Genomic DNA, 19,534 nt, shown 5'->3' with positions numbered 1-19,534 from the left:
ATTATAAAATTCTCATCCATGTTTTCAAGTCCCTCCACGGCCTTATCCCTCCCTGCTTCTATAGTTTCCTCCCTCTGCAGAACCCTCCGAGATATCTGCACTTATTTAATTCTAGCCTCTTGAACGTCCCCAATTTTAATTGCTCCACCATTGGCAGAAGTGCCTTCAGCTGCCTAGGCCCTAAACTCCGGAATGGCCTCCCTAAACCTCTCCAGTTTACCTCCTTTTTTAAGACGCTTCTGAAAACCTAACTCTTTGACCAAGCTTTTGGCCATTTTGCCCTCATATCGCCTTATATAGCTCAGTGTTAATTCTTGCTTTATCACGATCCTGTGAAGTGCATTAGGACGTTTTATTATGTTAAAGGAGCTATATAAATATGTTATATGTATGGACTTCCAAAAGACGATTAATAAAGTCCCTCAGAAGAGACTGTTAGCTAATGTTGTAGCTCATGGAATTTATGGCAAATTATTGACCTGGATAGGAAATCGGCTGATTGGCAAGACAGAGTGTGGGGTTAATGGGCAGGTACTCTCATTTTCAGGAAGTGATTAGTGGTGTCAAGTAAGGATCTGTGCTGGGACCTCAACTATTCACCATATTTATTTATGACTTAGATGATGGGATAGCAAGTCAAATGTTCAAATTTGCCAATGACAGATAGGTGGCATTGTAAGCAGTGTAGATGAAAGAATAAATTTACAAATGGATTAGGTGAATGAACAAAATTGTGGCAAGTAGATTTCAATGTAGGTAATGAGGTTATACACTTTAACCAAAGAAGGATAGAACAGAGTACTTTCTAAATGGTAGAAAGGTAGAAACAGTGGAGGTCCAAAGAGACTTGAGGGGGTGGGGGGGAAAGGTTCATAGATCATTAAAATATCATAAACAGGTCCAGAAAATAATCAAAAAACCTGATGGAATACTAGCCTTTATATCTCGAGTATTAGAATCAAGGAGGTAGAAGTTATGCTGCAGCTATACAAAGCCCTGGTTAAAGCACACCCGGAGTACCTGTGAGCAATTCTGGCCACCACACCTGAGGAAGAATATATTGACCTTGGGGAACTGAGGAACTGCAACATAGATTTACCAGAATGATACCTGGACTCCAAGGGTTAAATTACAAGAGATTACATTACTAGTGTTGTATGCCCTGAAATTTAGAAGATTGAGGTGTGACTTGATCCAAGTTTTCAAGATATTCAGGGGAACAGATGGAGTTTCTCTCGATCCACTCTATTTCTGCTGGTTGGGGAGTCTAGGTTGAGGCATTGTCTAAAAATTAGAGCCAGACCTTTTAGGAATGAAATTAGGAAACATTTCTACACAAAAAGGCTTGTAGAAGTTTGGGCCTTTCTTCCGCAAACAGCAAATGATGCTAGATCAACTGTTATTTTTAAATCTAAGATTGATAGATTTTTGTTAGCCAAAGGGCAGCACAGTGGCGCAGTGGTTAGCACCGCAGCCTCACAGCTCCAGCGATCCGGGTTCGGTTCTGGGTACTGCCTGTACGGAGTTTGCAAGTTCTCCCTGTGACCGCGTGGGTTTCCGCCGGGTGCTCCGGTTTCCTCCCACAGCCAAAGACTTGCAGGTTGATAGGTAAATTGGCCATTGGAAATTGCCCCTAGTGTAGGTAGGTGGTAGGAGAATTGAGGGAAGGTGGGGATGTGTTAAGGAATATGGGATTAATGTAGGATTAGTATAAATAGGTGGTTGATGGTCGGCACAGACTCGGTGGGCCGAAGGGCCTGTTTCAGTGCTGTATCTCTCGATGACTGACTCTGAAAGTATTAAGGAATATGGGGAACGGGAGCATGTGGAGTTAGGTTGCAGGTCATGGTCTCATTTAATGGCAGAACAGGCTTGAACACTAAATGGCCTCCCCCTGTTCCTATATTTGCAGAGAGTCCAAAGACGTAGAAGCTCAACTAATCTTAATGACAGAGCCATCTTTACGTAGAAGTTCCCAGAATTCCACCAGACACCTGGCTAAGTCTACTGAAGTGGGAATTCTGCAGGAGGGCATAGCCTGGGATCCATGGGAACACACCCCTGCAGATAGTGGGAGGAGTAGTCGGGGAGGTGATGGGTCTACTGAAAGTGGGGTGGGATGGGTGCTGTGGATGCCCAAGGACTCAGGGCATCGGGGGAATCTCTCCTGTGCCATAAGGAGTTTTGACAGGAGTAACCTTTTTTTAGGACTTTTCTTGGCTTCTTCTGGCCAGTCGGCACCTCCTGTCATGGTCTGCCACCAGGCTGCAAACAGTGTGGGACTCCCCCTCACTTTTACATAAGATTATGTTGCAGTGGCAATGAGGTCAGGCTGTGATTTTTGAATGTAAAGTTGGCCTACGGCGGGAACCTTGACCAGCATGAAGGTCAGCAAAGTTTAAATGGCGAGGGGCAAGAGCAGAGCAACCTTGGGCTGGTAAGTCAACTGGGCCTAATTTTAACCTCCCACATGCACCATTCTTGCTGAATGAGCGGGTTTAAAATCAAGGCCATGACGTTTGCAGTCATCTTTAGACAGTCGAAAGGGTGACAATTATGTCCCCATCCGACATCCAGATACTGCAATTTATTGATGGCAGTAAAGAGCAAAAGACATGGCTGATTTGCCTCAGCATCCCTGGACAAAGAAGAGAACAATATATTGCCCATTGCTGCTTCCTTGGCTGAGAAAGCTCACATGCCATTCAGGTCACTTGGGGATGAAATCTCCGAACTTTCTATTTTGTGTAATGTAGTCCTGAATTATACAATGTATCTGTCTATTACTAAACCCTCAGCAGAGTTTAGAAGGGCCTATATTGTACCCATTAGATTTAACTCTGGCCCCAGGTCCCTTGGAAGCAGATCGATTTTCAAGTACATAAGAGATACAGAAATTAATTCAAATTTTTCTTATTTCCAATTTTATATCTCTTTCTGGGAATTTGTTTGTTTAAAGTTAGTTCTTAATAGTTCGGTTTCACCTACACATAAATGGTCAAATGTATTGTACAAAATTTAATTTGTAGGTAATGTGCAAATCATAAAGTAGCATGCCTTGTACTTCAATAGATAGCTACTGTGCTGAAACCCATAAAATCTATGACTGTATGGGGTTTAGAATAAATTAAGGAATGTATAGATTATTAACATGAGTGGGAAAATGACATTGTTTTGACAACATCTCTTCATTTCAGTTTCTTTATTTCTTGGGAGATGAGGGGCACAGTAAGGCCCCATTTAGAAGTACTGACTTTGTCTTTTTCCTTTCTATTTCCCCAGGCTTGTGGTATTATAGTGGAGCTGATTAGAAGTAAGAAAATGGCTGGCAGGGCTGTTTTGTTGGCTGGACCTCCAGGAACTGGCAAGGTACAGTAGCCAGTTGGCTGGGCGGTAGTTCTGTTCGAAACGCTGAAAGAGTTTGGCCTTTTTCATCGCTGCATTTTGAGTTTTATAAATGTGAGAGTTCTCCAATTTGGCTTCCAATCAGTACCATGCATTTGATTCTTGTGGAGTGAATCCAGTTGAAAAATGTACAGTTCTCAATGACTGAATTCAATTTACTATGCATCCAGAATAAATCTGGCTCTGGTCTCTAGCAGTCCTGTTGATTTTGTCAATAATTAGTGGGAATTACTATCATTGACACGCAAAACTTAGCTTAACATTTAGAGAGTCCAGCACTCGCCTGTCTTGCTCTTTTAACGTAGGGCACCTCTATCCTGGTGTGATGTTTGATTTTTTTAAAAATGTTGTTCAAGCTTATACGACTTTTTGACTTTAAAAGAAGGGTTTAATTTGAGAAAGCAGTACTCTCCCTAGCTTCCCTTCCCCTTTAATGCTGAACAAGCACACTCAGTGAATGTGCTTTATTTTCCTTCCTGTAGACAGCTTTAGCTCTGGCCGTTGCACAGGAGTTGGGAAACAAAGTTCCATTTTGTCCCATGGTGGGAAGCGAAGTCTATTCGACTGAAATCAAGAAAACTGAAGTACTGATGGAAAACTTCAGACGAGCAATTGGTGAGTAGAATATTTTAAAGCTTTGCTTTGTTTGCATCTTGTAACCACCAGAAAGCTCTTGGTATAGCACTAAGTTCTGGCCAATTTTGTGTAGGAAATTATATAATTTCAAATAGTTCAGTAATTTTAGGGGTGAATTCCAAAGAACAGTGGCTGAACTGTTCGGCTTTAAAACATATAGTACTATTCTGCTCAGCACTGTACTATTGCCATGATTCATTGTTCTTAGGCTCTGTTTCTGTGTTGTTTAAATGCTCCAGAAATCCCGTGAGAGAGAAATTGGATCCTTTAATTCCATTTCTTGTATGGAATCTTGAAGCTGAAAGTAGCTTGTGGATGTTGTGACCAAGTGCATTTTTAGTTTGCCTGAATCTGGAAGCTTGGTACTGTGGTACAATGTACTGAACAGTTACATGGTGTTCTATTTGCTTAAAGTTCACATAGATCTTAATTAGGTGTAAGTTTGTACGTTAGAAGTGTATAGTTTAATTCCCTGTCAATTATTTTGCCTACACTCTGATGCCCACTGTGATTATTTACCACTAACTCAAACAAAATCAAAACTGGGAAGGTGAACATTTAGACTTAATTACTTCACACAGATTGCAATGAATGTGTGGTCAGGGCGACAGTTGGGACAAATTCAAGAGGGAGTTTGATAATATTGTGTAGAAAAAAAACAAAGCCGAATGTTAGAGCCATGGAAACTTTTTAGTGAAGATTCACGAGTCAACTAGCCATACCAGGAATGAGAGTTTATAGACGTGACAAGATAATCATAGATCATTTGATTCATCCATCCAGAGAGATTGAAAAGCATTCTCTCCCAACAACCTTGCATTGTAACATTCAACAGTTTCTTAAATGATTCCTGGGGTTTTGCCTCCACCACTCTAACTGGAAGTGTATTTCATATTGCTCAGTCATTGTGTGAAGAAGAATTTTCTGATATACCATATATAAACTTTGAGATCAACTCTGACTGAAATGCCCATGTTTCTCCAGTGTTTTCCTTAGAGGCTTAGCCTCATGACACTTCTCTGGACTGCCTCCAGTCTGCCTTTTGAATGCTTGTCTTGTTTCTTGGTGACCAGACTGGATACAGTATTGAAGGTGTGATTTAACTAGAGCACTGTAAAGTTTCATCATTACCTCCTCTGTTTTGTATTCTACTGTATGTAGTTCCTATTGGCTTTGTTGATTGCTGCTCTGCATTGTTTGAACATATTTAATAACTTTACTAAGACTCCTAGGTTTCTTTTCAGTTTCATCCTTAGCTATTTCAACAATGTTTATCTAGTACCTCTGTGGTTTATTTTTCTACCCATGTGTGGTACTTCACATTTCTCTGCATTAAATTTTATGTGCTGTTCTGCCCATTTTATATCTTGTCAAACGTAATTTGTAATTTCTGAGCATTTTTTGGGATTCTGCTGTCTCCTAGTTTGGTAACTTTGGTAAATTTGACAACATTTTTTTTTAGCGATACAGCACTGAAACAGGCCCTTCGGCCCACCGAGTCTGTGCCGACCATCAACCACCCATTTATACTAATCCTACACGAATCCCATATTCCTACCACATCCCCACCTTCCCTATATTCCCCTACCACCTACCTATACTAGGGGCAATTTACAATAGCCAATTTACCTATCAACCTACAAGTCTTTGGCTGTGGGAGGAAACTGGAGCACCCGGCGAAAACCCACGCGGTCACAGGGAGAACTTGCAAACTCCGCACAGGCAGTACCCAGAATTGAACCCGGGTCGCTGCAGGGTGAGGTGAGGTGGTGCTAACCACTGCGCCACTGTGCCGCCCAACATTTTATTGAATTTCTGAATCCAGGTGCTTTATGTCAATTAGCAATAGTAATGCTCCCAGTACTGAGCCTGAGGTTCCCCCCCACCCCCTCCCCATCGCCAACCTGCCCCTCCACTGACTTAACTCTTCTAACAATGACTTGTTTTCTACCCTTCACCCAGTATCTTATCCATTTCCCAGGGTTTACTCTGAATCACAATAGATTTAAGTTTAATTAAAAGCCTTTCACGTGGAATTTTATCATTAGCCTTTTGGAAGTCAGGGTGCACCATAAAGCTCATACTTCTAGAGCTTCACTCCTAGAACCTTACCACAGTCTTCTTGGATTGTCACTTCCTCCACAAAATCAAGGAAGTTGTTCAGGCAGGATCTTTTCTCGAATTCATGTTGACTGCTGTTTCTTTTCTTTGCCTAACAACACTTGAGGCAACCCATTTGTTCATCTGCTTTGCATCCACCAGACTGGGTTGTTTCCATTAGTGACTTTTTCCGTGGACTGCTTATTAGCCTGATTCACACCCACCTCCAGGAGAACCAGATAGGGGGATTGCTGCAGCACTCCCGTCAGGTGCACGTAACCCATTGAATATTAATCCAGTATTCAGAAGCCAAAGTTTTGGTCTCCTACTCTGGTGCTGTTTACTAGATTTGTTCGGAAAGAGAATGTTGCTTATATTTTCCCTTGTGAATACTCATTTAAAAAAAAAAAAATTCATTCAAAATGTTTGCGATTTATTGTGCTCCTCCTCAGTGTCAAGTTTGTTTGCATCTTTTATGTTCTCCACATTTTCTCCAACTGCACACTACCTGGTGTTGTTCTAAAAGTTTTTTTTACTGTTGTGCTCATCTTCAGCTGCTATACTTCTTAACCAATTTTCTCTTTGCCTCCTGATTCCTTTTTAATACTTTGCTACAATTGTATTCATCCCAGTTGCTCCCTTCCCTGCAAGATTTGTACATACTATTTTTCATTTGTATCATTTTTAATTTATTTATCGGTCTATTTACGGTCACATTTGCTCAATCTGAACTTCTTGCATATGGAAATGTGCTTATTCTGCATGCTCAGTTCAATACTCTTAATGGTGTTTCATTTATCTTTTACTGAAATATTGTTGACCAACCTCCCCCAGTCTATTTCATGTAGATATTCTCTCATTTTGTTGATATTCCATTTTAAGTTATGTATCTGGGTCCTAGTGTTGGGTAATTCTAATTCCCAGAACACGCTAAACCTTATCATTCTGTGGTGGACGTCCGCCAGGCACTGGGTCAAGAAGCAACCATGCACTGCACCTACCAACTCTGACTCTAAACAGCTTTATAGTTGAAGTAAGGCTCATTAGAATAGAGAAGGTTAAGGGGGAATATAACAGAGGTTTTCAAAAATTTTAAAAGTTTCAAGAGGAATCATAGTACAAGATTCTTCCATTAGTTAGCTGATCATCAGTAGAAGGAGGAAAAGGAAGTGAGAAGAATCTTTTTCACATCATTGTATTTGTTGTTGTCAGTCCCTCAAAACAAAGATGACGTCTGCCAGGAATCATGATTTGTGTGTCCTTAGGTGACTCAACAGGTCAATCCTGGTGCCACAGATCTTTGGGCAGGGAGGGCAGGAGTTGCCCTGAGAAAGAGGTGTCCTCAAGTCAGGGTTCTGTGCTCTCTCCTGCTTTCTTCGCTCCTCCGCAGCAGAGTTCACGCAGTCAGTTTCTGACTGTGTTGCGGTTTGTGGATAGGCACTACAGCATGGTACAGTTTGTGGCAAGTTCCTCCCACGCACCAATGTCAATTTGTCTGCTTTTCAATGAGGCCTTCAGCGTGTCCTTTAAAATGTTTTCTCTGTCCTCCTTGAGATCAGTTGCCATCCTTAAGTTGTGAGAAGAGGACTTGCTTCGAAAGCCAATTATTTGGCATGTAGTTGCAGTGTCCAGACCAGCAGAGCTGATTTCCTCATAATCATAGTTGCAATGTTGGAGAAATTGGCTTCAGCGAGGATGCTGAAGTTTGTTTGCCTGTCTTCCCACTTGACTTTGCATATCCTATGGAGACACTGCTGGTGGAAATTCCCTAGTGCCCAGAGGTGTCTTTAGTAGGTGACCCATGTCTCACTGCCATACGGAAGGATGGTGACAATAACAGCTTTGTCGACTATTTTTCCTCTTTTGGAGATCTCTTGTCGAAGACTCGGTTGCGCAATTTTTGGGAGACTGCGCTGGCTCTTCCACAAGTACCTATTGAAGCAGAGATTATAACTTTTGGAAGAAATGAAAAAGGATGCAGAGAAATAGAGTTAGAGTGGACAGGGATGAAGGTATAAAATAATCTCCTTTGGTGCTGCAATTTCTAGTTATTTTGAGCTTTGAACAGGCAGGAGGGATGGCAATTGGGTTTTCTATTTCTGTGCATTCCTCTGCTCTTGCCTGTAATTGCAACAAGATTGTTCTTCTTTGCTGGTGACAGCATTGCACACTTTTTGTAGCCTTTGTGCCACAAAACATTCCAATCCCAGATGATGGTCTACTTACTGTCACATCTACCGATGCCAGTTTCCAGCGAGCCACCTTGGAATGTGTCGGAGCAGACCAGGTTGACTCCCAGCATACTCCTGGAGGCTGAGATCAGGAGCACAGTAGTGGAGATTTCAGGCGCATAACCACATTCTGCCACCATGTGCCAAAGGCACGGCTCCACAGCATTGGGGGAAGTTGCTCCTTAATTACCGCAACAAAATAAAAGTGGTGTTGACCCATTGATTCTGAGAAAAATGAAGCTATTGGCTTTGCCTGCCCTTTATGTAACTGTCAAATTAAAAACTCGAGGAGAAATAAAAGGAGAGAAGCCCACAATATTTCCTTGACGTGATGACGTGCCCTGTCAGGCTTCAGTAATTCAAGCTCGCAGATGAAACTGTTGTCAGCATTGTTGTCAGGTTGAGAGATAAAGGCAGTGGAGTTAAATCGCTTATACAGCCAGCCTCATTGATGGGCCAGCGCATTCTCTGAATGTCAGAATGGAGGAACTTTGCGAACAAATAACGGGCCTAGTGAAAGATTGGGATGTTTTAGTGGAGCATCTCTCTGCCTCTTTCAGCCTCTGATCCACCTGGTTCAGACTAAATCCAGCTATCGAGCAAATCTCCTAATTTCATACAAAGATGCCAGAAACAAAGTCAGTGGTTCTAAAAAGATTTTGAAATGTGGCTGCCATAAACTTGACTGCTCATATTAAACTTTTATAATTAAATATGTAGTGCTCTTTTCATAATTTCCCCCAACCCCTCGGTTTTATTTAACGTAACTCTCCTGAAGATGCGGACTCCTACTTGAATAAGGTTATATGGTAAATATCCCCGGCCTTCGGTGACTTGCAATTCAAGACGTGAATCTAGCCACTGGGAGCGTGGACAGTACACAAGACCACTGATAGGATCAAGCTTGGTTATGATTCTGCCTTCTTCTGACAGTCACGTGTATTTTCCAGCAGAGGTTGCTGGATGCTGATTGAGGATAGAAACATTGTTATTTCTCTTTTCCCAGACCAGTACAGGAGCATCTGCTGAGATACAACAACTGTACAGGGCAGCATTTGAACCTGGAACCCTTATGGCTCCACACCATATCAGGAAAGCTAACATCATACTTCTACGTGCTCTGACTTCAGCACTATTACCCTTAATTACCAGTGATAGCTTTGCTAATAAAGTCTGCTTAGCATTGAGAATATGGTTTATTGTTGGTTGTGAAGCATTTTTGCTCCTTGCTATGTTGTGTCCACGTATTGGAATCTAAATGCGAACTAAATACACATTTATAATTCATCTCTCTTTGTTCATTATTCTGTTTCTTCTTCTGAGCCTGAGCAGTGAGGAGCTGCATTTCTTCAGCTGTTGTGTCAGACTTCTGCCATAGTTGTGGTCATAGTATGGCAGGTGGAACTGGAAAACCACCAGGATTGTGTTGGACTGAGTCCTACCCTGAACTGGGATTTCCCACTTGCCCTTGTAAGAGACAGAGGATCATTCTGCCTCTTCAAACTTCTCTATCCCAGAAGGGAGCAGTGTAAGACTGGATGCAGGTATGCCCAGTGAGATGAGATGATGCCTCATTAAGGAGCCAGGCTAGAGAAATAGCAAGGACCCCAAAGAGGGGAAAATATTCTTGAATCAGCCCCTTTATCCAGCGTTCAAGGGCTATATAAGATCACCCAATCCTCCAAAGCAAAGCAACGGATTATCTAGCAGTATGGGATGTTTTGGGAAGAGAATTACTGTATAGCACTCTGGAATGGGAACCATTTGGCTACCTTTTTCCCCATTCTTACCCGGGGCAATTGTGATGCACTTACTGTTGCTTCAACTAGGATTGAGTAACTCAACAAAAACCCCAAGGATCAAACCATCTGGTCTGTATAGTCCAGTGTCTTTAACGACTGACCTTTTTCAAGTTTTTCTAATTGGCAGTTTATTTTCTGGCACGATTCTCCATATAGTGCTGTTAGTCTTCATGTGGAGTTATGTCTATCTTGTTTGGAATGAAATTGGTTTGGTAACAGCATGTTCAGAGCAGATGAGTTGCTTTTATATTGGTGCCCATGGAAGGTTTTGAAGTGGTTGTTTCTGAAGTGTAGGTCTCGTGCAGCTGGAAGCAACCTCAGTGTAAACCGATCAGATTCACTGAGGCTGGCACACTGGTTAAAAAATGAATCTTCCTCAACACCAACAAATCCAGGTTTACATTGAGGTTGCACCAATAATGGAAACCCTCTTGACTCCAGCATAAAAGCATCTCTTTAGCAAAGCTTTACTGGACAGTGAACTTGGTAATGGTTGTTGTATTGGTGCTAGATAATCACAGCTCTTCAAGCACTGCAGAGGAACCTTTTAAAGTGAAGATGCTGTAATTATATGAAAAGTTTGTGAAGCAAAGACATCTTGTAAATTCCTGCCCCTCTCCACATCACCGCCCCCCCCTCACCCCCCCGCCCAATATTTACATGATTTAATGGTTGCAATGAGCATTTCGAATGTTTTTTCAGGCCTAAGGATAAAAGAGACAAAGGAGGTTTATGAAGGCGAGGTCACGGAACTGACCCCTTGCGAGACGGAGAATCCCATGGGTGGTTATGGAAAGACAGTCAGCCATGTTATCATTGGGCTAAAGACAGCAAAAGGCACTAAGCAGCTGAAGGTATGGAAAATTTTATATGTATATTTTTGTCATGTTAAAACAAGAGTGCTAGTCTGTATTTTTAGCAACGGGTAAAGTTCAGGAAAGAGGCCATATAACTTTTTCTGATGCATATATATCAGCTTTGAATCTGTTACTAACTTGGGATGTAATCCATAAAATAAATCACTGTGTGGAAAATATAGGTTACGTGCTGTAGCACAGTTATATCAAGTGATGTCAATAAGCCAATTGACAAGTTTCTGATATCTTCACACTGACCTGGATTTGAGGGGTGTTGAACAGTAGTATTTTGTCTTTGCGAGCTTGGGTTGAGCCTAGAAACAGCATTTTGTGCTGCGTAATACTGAATGTAATATTGATGGGTACAGATCGGACAGCAGCAATTGGAGGCAGTGAGTTAAGATTGGAACACCAGAAGCTAATGGGCAAGGCTATTGATGTAATTTCATGGGAAAGTGGAGAGCTTTGGTTTTAAAAAAAAAATAGGAAAATGCTAGAAGCTTGAGCAATAAAACCAAATTTTATTTATTCTGTCACCAACTTTTACTTGTAGGCAAACTAAATTGTAGAATGTGATTGATCTCCAAATGCTGTAATATATTAATATATTTGCGGATGACACAAAACTCGGAAATATGTGAACTTGAGGTGGGTAGTGATAAACTGGTGGAATGGATGAACAAGTGGCAGATGAAATTTAATGCAGAGAAATGTGAAGTGATTTATTTTGGTAGGAAGACCGAGAAGAGGCAATATATGGGTACAATTCTAAAGTGGGTGCAGGAACAGAGGGACCTGGGGATATATGTACACAAATCATTGAAGGTTGCAGGGCAGGTTGGACGGGAGTTTTAAATATGTGTAGACCATAAATTGCTATGTATTGGTCAATAAATGGGTTATTGTTTCAACTACTTCTGCTTGGGCTTCTGTGTTTCTCTTTCCAAACCCCCACCCTGCCCACACCGGAGCATGCTAACTCTGCCTAGGGCACCTGAGTGTTCATTCTTCATACATAAGCCTAGACACTCTTTGCAGGCTATTTAACCATTGGGTGCATCACAGCAGAACCCAATACATCCACACACAATAGGCTGGATATTAGGGGCCCTGCCCCACCCCACCTGAGGTGGGATCAGGGGGCGGGGGGCATTGCAACAGGGGACGGCGGAGTGAAGGGTCCGTTGCCTCCCGTCGCCCAGCAATCTTCCTTGGGGCGGTATAGGCTGACAACGGCCTTCCCACCCAGAGGACAATTGAGGCCCTTAAGTGACCTATTAACGGTCAATTAGGGGCCTCTTCCCGCCGCTGCTGGAATCTTACCAGAGGCAGGAGGGAACCTTGTAAAACAAGGCGGCCTCCCCGTGTGCTTGGCGGAAGTGGGGGTGTCCCTCCTGCATGGGCAATTTGTGGCCCACAGAGGACCCCCCCCTCCCCCCACTGGGAATCAATTCACCCCCGGGTCTCCTCTCCCCTTGGTCCACAAGACCCCCGCCCTCACTGGGGCCTACCGGACTGGCCCTGGTGACCACGCGTCACCTACCCCTTGTCCGTGGTCCCCCCGCTGGGCATGGGACCAAGGCACAGTGGCGCAGTGGTTAGCACCGCAGCCTCACAGCTCCAGCGACCCGGGTTCAATTCTGGGTACTGCCTGTGCGGAGTTTGCAAGTTCTCCCTGTGTCTGCGTGGGTTTTCGCCGGGTGCTCCCGTTTCCTCCCACCACCAAAGACTTGCAGGTTGATAAGTAAATTGGCCATTATAAATTGCCCCTAGTATAGATAGGTGGTAGGGGAATATAGGGACAGGTGGGGATATGGTAGGAATATGGGATTAGTGTAGGGTTAGTATTATTGGGTAGTTGATGGTCGGCACAGACTCGGTGGGCCGAAGGGCCTGTTTCAGTGCTGTATCTCTAAATAAAAAATAAATAAAAAAATAAAAGACCTCTGCAGTACCGACAGTGGCCACTGCTCGCAGTGGCACTGCTGAGCTGCCAGCCCTCTGATGGACCAGCAGCTCATGGAGGTGGGATCCCCATCTTTAAAGGTGCAGGGATCCTGTCTCCTGAAACTTATATTTAAAAGCACCAGAGGATCGCTCCGGGGGGCTGCGAAAATGCAGAGCCGGGGTTCACCCTGGCTTTTCGGCTTGGCGTTGGGAGTCCCACCTCCTATGCAAAATCCAACACAATATTCAGTCGGAATCCCTGGAAAGTGATGAGAAAGAACCCTGGATGATCCCTTCCCTGGACCAATTATAATACCCCCAACTGTAGCACTAGCTGAGATCGGGTAACTCAACTGAACTTGGTTTGAACATGAGACCATCCTGTTCTAAATGGTTCAAGAGCACATTGGGCAGTGCTTTTATTCACAGTGCTATTGGTAGAGCTCAATTTAAAAAAAAAAAAAATGTTTGGTATGTTAACTGAGTCTCTGTTTTGGTCCTTGTTTTGCATGTTGGTCATAGGACTAAACTAAACTACTTCCATTTCATTAGATGGAATTAATTCATTTAATCATCAGCCTTTTGTCTTTTTAGGATATGAATGCAATATCCAAGCACGTAAAACTTCCCATGTCTCTCTAATTTATACACCAGTCCATAAAGTTAAGTTTCATGTCCAGTTAAGAATGACTGTGTTTTAGCGCAAGTTTTTTTTCTTTGGCAAGTCTCCATGCTGTACTTCTAATGTGTCATATTGTGTGTTTCAGCTTGATCCTAGTATCTATGAGAGCCTGCAGAAGGAGCGTGTTGAAGTCGGAGATGTGATTTACATTGAAGCAAACAGTGGGGCTGTGAAGGTAGAGTTTCCAAAAAGTAATCAGAGTCAAGCTGTTGACATGGGATTAAATAGGTTTTAAAAATTCACATGTTGAACTTTGACTGCAAGATTAAACAGCCACTGTGCATCTCTCCTCTGGTGCTCTTGTTCGTTGGAGGGAAGGAAAGTTGATGATGGAGCTCCCATGTTTTTGCTTTTGGGAAAATTTGTTTGGGAATTTATAAGTTTTTTTTCAAAAGACTTTTGAAAATGGGAAAGTTGGGTGATGTCAAAAGCTCAGAGAAAGCAGAATAAAAATGTGTTGGACATTTGATGAAAGTTATGTGCAGATTATCAGTATTGATTCTGTAGTTTAGTTTAGTATGTGAGAGAGGGGGTTCAGCAAAGCAGATAGACAAAGACTCTCCTTAACTTGGTTGGAATGCAGGGCAAGAAGGCAGACCATGGATTTTAAAGGACATTGCTCGTTAATTCCAAGTGAAAACTTGATCTTTAAAAGAGGATAGTAGAATGCCAAAACAAAGTGCAAATTGCTTGAGTAGGAACCAAGTGGCTTGAAGGGGTGTGGGAAAGCAAGTATTTTTCAGTTCCAAATCAGTGCAGAAACTAAAAAGTAAGCTTTCTTGATCACATTAGTCTGTTTACATCCAAATGTATTTTAAGAATCGACCCTATTGTGTGGTTCTATCGTATTTCAGGTTCTTGAACCTAGTCTAGTTTATAAACAGTGTCTTTCCTGGGCTGCAGAGAACTGAATTGTAAATTAATACAAGGGGGAGTGGGAAAGGAGAATGGAAGATTTTGATGCACTATAAAATTTGTAGTTTTAAAGTGGTTTAAAAAAACATTTCCCTGTTGGTGTAGTGATAAAGGAATGAGAAACCCAAACCCAAGTTCAATCTCTGGTCAGTTCTGATGTCAGGAAGGGAGTGTTAGGGGTGCTACATTTAACCTCAATGTCCCTAAGAAAGAGAGACAGAAATTGGCCAGGATCCTTGACTTTGATCACCACGCAGAGATCCCTGCTGAGAGAGTGCACATGTGTGGACATGAGCTAAAAAGCAGATTGGACTTAACTGTGATGCTGAACACAGTTGAATAGTCTGCCAATACACACTCTGTGGATTTAGCATGTGAAGAAAGCTCACAGATGGTGTCGCACTTGTGGGGCCCATACTCTAGCAGGGATCAGTGCCTTTAGAAGAGTGCTGGAAGGGAGAAAATTGACAATGATAAAATGTAATAACCTAAATTTAATTGCCTGCTCTTTATTTTCAACTTTATTTTTAATGTATGCATTACTCAGTCAGTAGGCTGTATATGTCATGGGCACGTGGGCTTTAAATAATTAAGAAAATTTGCTGCACACTTTATCAGTACAAGTTATCATGTGCTGGGGCATCCAGCTACAAAGTGACCGTAACATGTTCAGTGAACTGTAGTTAATGTTATCTGTTGCATCAGGTCCTTTTTGTAAGAATAGCAAATTTGGAGGTAGTATTATCTGAGGAGAAGAAAAAGGCCGATTTGCTGGGAAGCTAAGTGATTTTGGCAAGGGTAGAGGTGGGCAGGTGGGCTGGCTTTGCTTGCCAAAAACGAGAGAGACAGTTGCAGTGAGTTGACAAAAGCCTGTCAATGCCATAATTGTGTGTCGGGGGCCTTCCTCCACTCCTGCTTTTCTTTCAGCCTGAAGTCTGGCAGGTAAACTGACAGCGCACCTGTTTTATTCCCCCCTCATCCTGGACTTTCTTCACAGAGGCAGGGCAGGTGTGATACATACGCCACGGAATTTGACCTTGAAGCTGAAGAGTACGTTCCCCTGCCAAAGGGTGATGTTCACAAGAAGAAAGAGATCATACAGGACGTGACACTGCACGATCTAGATGTAGCAAACGCAAGACCGCAGGTAATGAACTCAGCATTGCTCGGGTTCACTCTCCACCTCAGTCACTTAATACAAAAGAAAATAGCAAAAAAAAGGTTAGATCATGAAATCTGAAAATGCTTACATTGGCAAACACATCATAATGCAGACATTTCAGTTAATAAATGCTTGTACTTGTATCTGTATATTGCCTTCTTGCATCAAAACGCCACAAAAATGTTATCAAGCAACGAATTTCTTTTGGATTTATACTGATTTTTTTTTTATGTCCGCAGATGCAACAGCCATTCTGCGCCAGCAAGTTCTCTCAAACCAACTAATAACACGAATGGTCAGTTGATCTGCTTTGATGGTGTTGGTTGAGGAAGAACTGTTGGCCAGCATACCGAAGAACCTGCTGATCCTCTCCATATAATGCTTGTAAGATCTTCAATTTTCACCTGAATAGGCAGACAGGACCTGAGTTTAAAACCCCACCTGAAGGACAGTACCTCCAAGGTAACACTCCATCAGTGCTGCCCAGAATATGTGCTCAAGTCCTGCCTTGAGGCTTGAACCCACAACCTTCTAACCTAGGGATGGAATGAAACTGACTTGAGTCAAGTTGACACTCTAGGTCTACACCAGCCCTTAGTGTAATATACTTGTTATTTGAAATGTGCTCATTTAGTGTGATTTGAGCTGTTGCATTTTTGTCATGTTCTGAGGCTACTTCGGATTCTAACTTCAACTTTAATTTGTGTTTACACCATTCGGTGTGTGTCAGTGTGTTTACAAGTGTCAGCTTGGCTCATGTTGTGATTCATTCGCCCTGGATGAGAAGGGTGTAAGCCCTACACTAAGACTTGAATGCATAATCCAGGATGACACTCCAGTTCAGTACTGTGGAGGTGGTGCCTTTCGGATAAAACATTCCATCTCCTCATTCAGGCAGACATTGAAGATCTGAAGAAAAGCAAGGAGTTCTCCCACTGTCCTGGCCAACATTCTGCTCAACCAGTTATCAAAGTAGAACAGTTGAAGTGGTCAGTTATTTTATTGCAATGTCTAGGGTGTTGTTGCTGTTGGATGGCTGTTTCATTTGCTTATGTTCCAAAACTAATTCACAGTATAAAGCAAGGAGTATCCAAGCTTTTTGTCTTTGTGGTGTCGAATATGGAACCTTTGGTAGCTGTATTAAGTTTAAATTCTGGTTCTCAATAACATATTGCAGGTGGCTGATACTGATCTTGCTGATCTGATTTAGAATTTATTTGGTGTTTCAAAACACCCCTTAGGGCTGCACAGTGGTTAGCACCGCAGCCTCCAGGGACCTGGGTTCGATTCTGGATACTGCCTGTGCGGAGTTTGCAAGTTCTCCCTGTGACCGCGTGGGTTTTCGCCAGGTGCTCCGGTTTCCTCCCACAGCCAAAGACTTGCAGGTTGATAGGTAAATTGGCCATTGTAAATTGCCCCTAGTGTAGATAGGTGGTAGGGGAATATGGGATTACTGCAGGGTTAGTATAAATGGGTGGTTGTTGGTCGGCACAGACTCGGTGGGCTGAAGGGCCTGTTTCGGTGCTGTATCTCTAAATAAAATAAAATTTTGAAAAAAGTCCAGGCTCATAGAATTCTAACAGGGCAAAGCAGGTGTGGTGTTGAGAACTGTCTGCAGTATTCCTGCATACCGACCCAATGTCTTGTATGATTTAATTAATTTACTTTTATATTCAATGCCTATGATTTTTTTATAGCAGAATGCTGTTGGCCTTTTCGACCTTTCACCTTTAACTATTTATGTATCTGTACTCTTAGATTGTTATATATCTAGCTTCCTGCTTCCTCTCCCTAGAGGTACTAACTCTTGTGTGGGTACAATTCCATTCATCCTAGCAGCATCCAGTTCCTCATCTAATCAACACACTCTTCATATGTAAACTCCCACCTGAGGGGAGTGTATCAGTTAGGCCTGATCATTTCCTTGCCTGCCTTCTATACACGGGCATTTTGTAGCAGTGGTTACTGGGCAGCAAGCAGTGGCAGAAGCTGTCAGGTTTATTTCTTTCTCTTTCCCCCACTTTCATGCTCCCCATAATTACAGAGAGCTCAGGCCAGTTCTTCTGTCCCAACTGTGAGCCATGTCTGGGATCAGCCAGCCATACAGCAGACAATATGCATTCCCTCTCCATCTCCCCCACCCCGGATGATTGAATTGTAGCCGGGATTGTTTAGCTTTGGCAGAGGGGTGCATAAAAAGTAGCTTTGCTCAGTTTTCAGATGAGTAGGGTTCTCCAAAATCATCAGCAAACTTTGAAGCTGATCATATATTTTCTGATAGCCTTTCCTGATCAGATTTCCATATCCTGGAATGCATTGTAAGAGCCTGCTTTGAATTGGACATTCAGCTGATAATCCAGTTTTCACAAAACCAAGGGCTTCCTCTGCTTACCCTGGAATAAAAGCAAAATACTGCAGATGCTGGAAATCTGAAATAAAAACAAGAAATGCTGAAAATACTCAGCAGGTCTGGCAGCATTCTTGGAGAGAGAAGCAGAGTTAACGTTTCAGGTCAGTGACCCTTCTTCAGAACTAGCAGATATTAGAAATGTGAAAGGTTTTAAGCAAGTGAAGCGGGGGTGGGGCAAAAGATAACAAAGGAAGAGGTGTAGATAGGACAAGGTCACAGAGAATAACCGACCAGAAGGTCATGGAGCGAAGGTTGGTTATTCTCTGTGACCTTGTCCTATCTACACCTCCTCCTTTGTTATCTCTTGCCCCACCCCCGCTTTACTTGCTTAAAACCTTTCACATTTCTAATATCTGCTAGTTCTGAAGAAGGGTCGCCGATCTGAAACGTTAACTCTGCTTCTTTCTCCACAGATGCTGGCAGACCTGCTGAGTATTTCCAGCATTTCTTGTTTTTATCTCTGCTTACCCTGGTCTCTCCTCATTTTCTCTGGCATTTTTTCCCCCATTTTGTTCTGAAGACGCTGACTGTTGCTGGGATTTGGTTCTTTTGAGTGCTGGCAACTCTGCAGGACCGACTATTCCCCATGGCCGAGCCTTGGGATATTCAAGTCAAAGGACAGCAAATCCAGAATGAGAGCCTAGGCTGGATACTTTTCTACATTCTTGCAGCTCAGTGGCACTTTGCCATTTGCAGTGACTGAAATACTGCCACAGCTGAAATCTGCTAACCTGGCATAAACCAACAGTAGAACTTGGGGCTTTCAAGTCGGTCTGCCTCAGTTCTACATTTGGCAATGCTGGACCAGCAGGAAAAGTATGTGGATTTATATAAAGCCCGTGAGGGAAATTATAGAAAGATATTGGATACAAACCTAAAATGGAAATGCAACACCAGCTCTGAAAAGTATCACGTATCTGGGAAAAATGACAAGATAACCTTTTTGGTGCAGTCCTATGACAGTGAGTCCCACTTGAAAGGTTGGCCTTGAAGTTATCCCATGCGGAGATTAGTATGTCATAGAGTCATGGATGTGAACGCTTGATTCGTGCCTGCTATTGTAACTGAGGCGTTATTACCTTCAAAGTAAAGCAATTATATAGTGTGTTTCACCAGAGTATAATCAGAAAAAAATTGACACTGAGCCAAAGAATAAGGTATTAGGAGGGGTAACTAAAAACTTGCTCAAAGATGTAGGTTTTAAGGAACGTCTTAGAGGAAGAGTGAAGAGACTTATAGATGGAGTTCCAGAGCTTAGTTCTTCAGCTGAAGGTGCAGCCGCCAATTCGGCGAAGGATGTGGGGTATGAACTGGGAACCAGTGTAGGTCAGCAAGCACAGGAGTGATGGATGAGTGGGACCTGATGCTGGTTAGGGTACAAGCAACA

At 42.7% G+C, this 19,534-nt stretch overlaps 1 protein-coding gene across 1 annotated transcript in view; it reads left to right on the top strand.

Annotated features, from left to right (window-relative positions):
- ruvbl1 (RuvB-like AAA ATPase 1) overlaps positions 1–19,534 on the top strand; it is a 59,668-nt gene that overhangs the window by 3,676 nt on the left and 36,458 nt on the right. The window contains exons 2-6 of the mRNA XM_068052160.1: positions 3,283–3,369; positions 3,888–4,020; positions 10,877–11,028; positions 13,746–13,835; positions 15,573–15,722. Coding sequence (XP_067908261.1) covers positions 3,283–3,369; positions 3,888–4,020; positions 10,877–11,028; positions 13,746–13,835; positions 15,573–15,722 — 612 coding nt within the window. The remainder of the gene's footprint in view (positions 1–3,282; positions 3,370–3,887; positions 4,021–10,876; positions 11,029–13,745; positions 13,836–15,572; positions 15,723–19,534) is intronic.

The sequence above is a fragment of the Heterodontus francisci genome, chromosome 19 (assembly GCF_036365525.1).
Source record: "Heterodontus francisci isolate sHetFra1 chromosome 19, sHetFra1.hap1, whole genome shotgun sequence".
In the NCBI taxonomy this organism is placed as follows: Eukaryota; Metazoa; Chordata; class Chondrichthyes; order Heterodontiformes; family Heterodontidae; genus Heterodontus; species Heterodontus francisci.
Note: the sequence above shows the minus strand (reverse complement) of the source record. Positions and strands in the feature narration are given on the sequence as shown.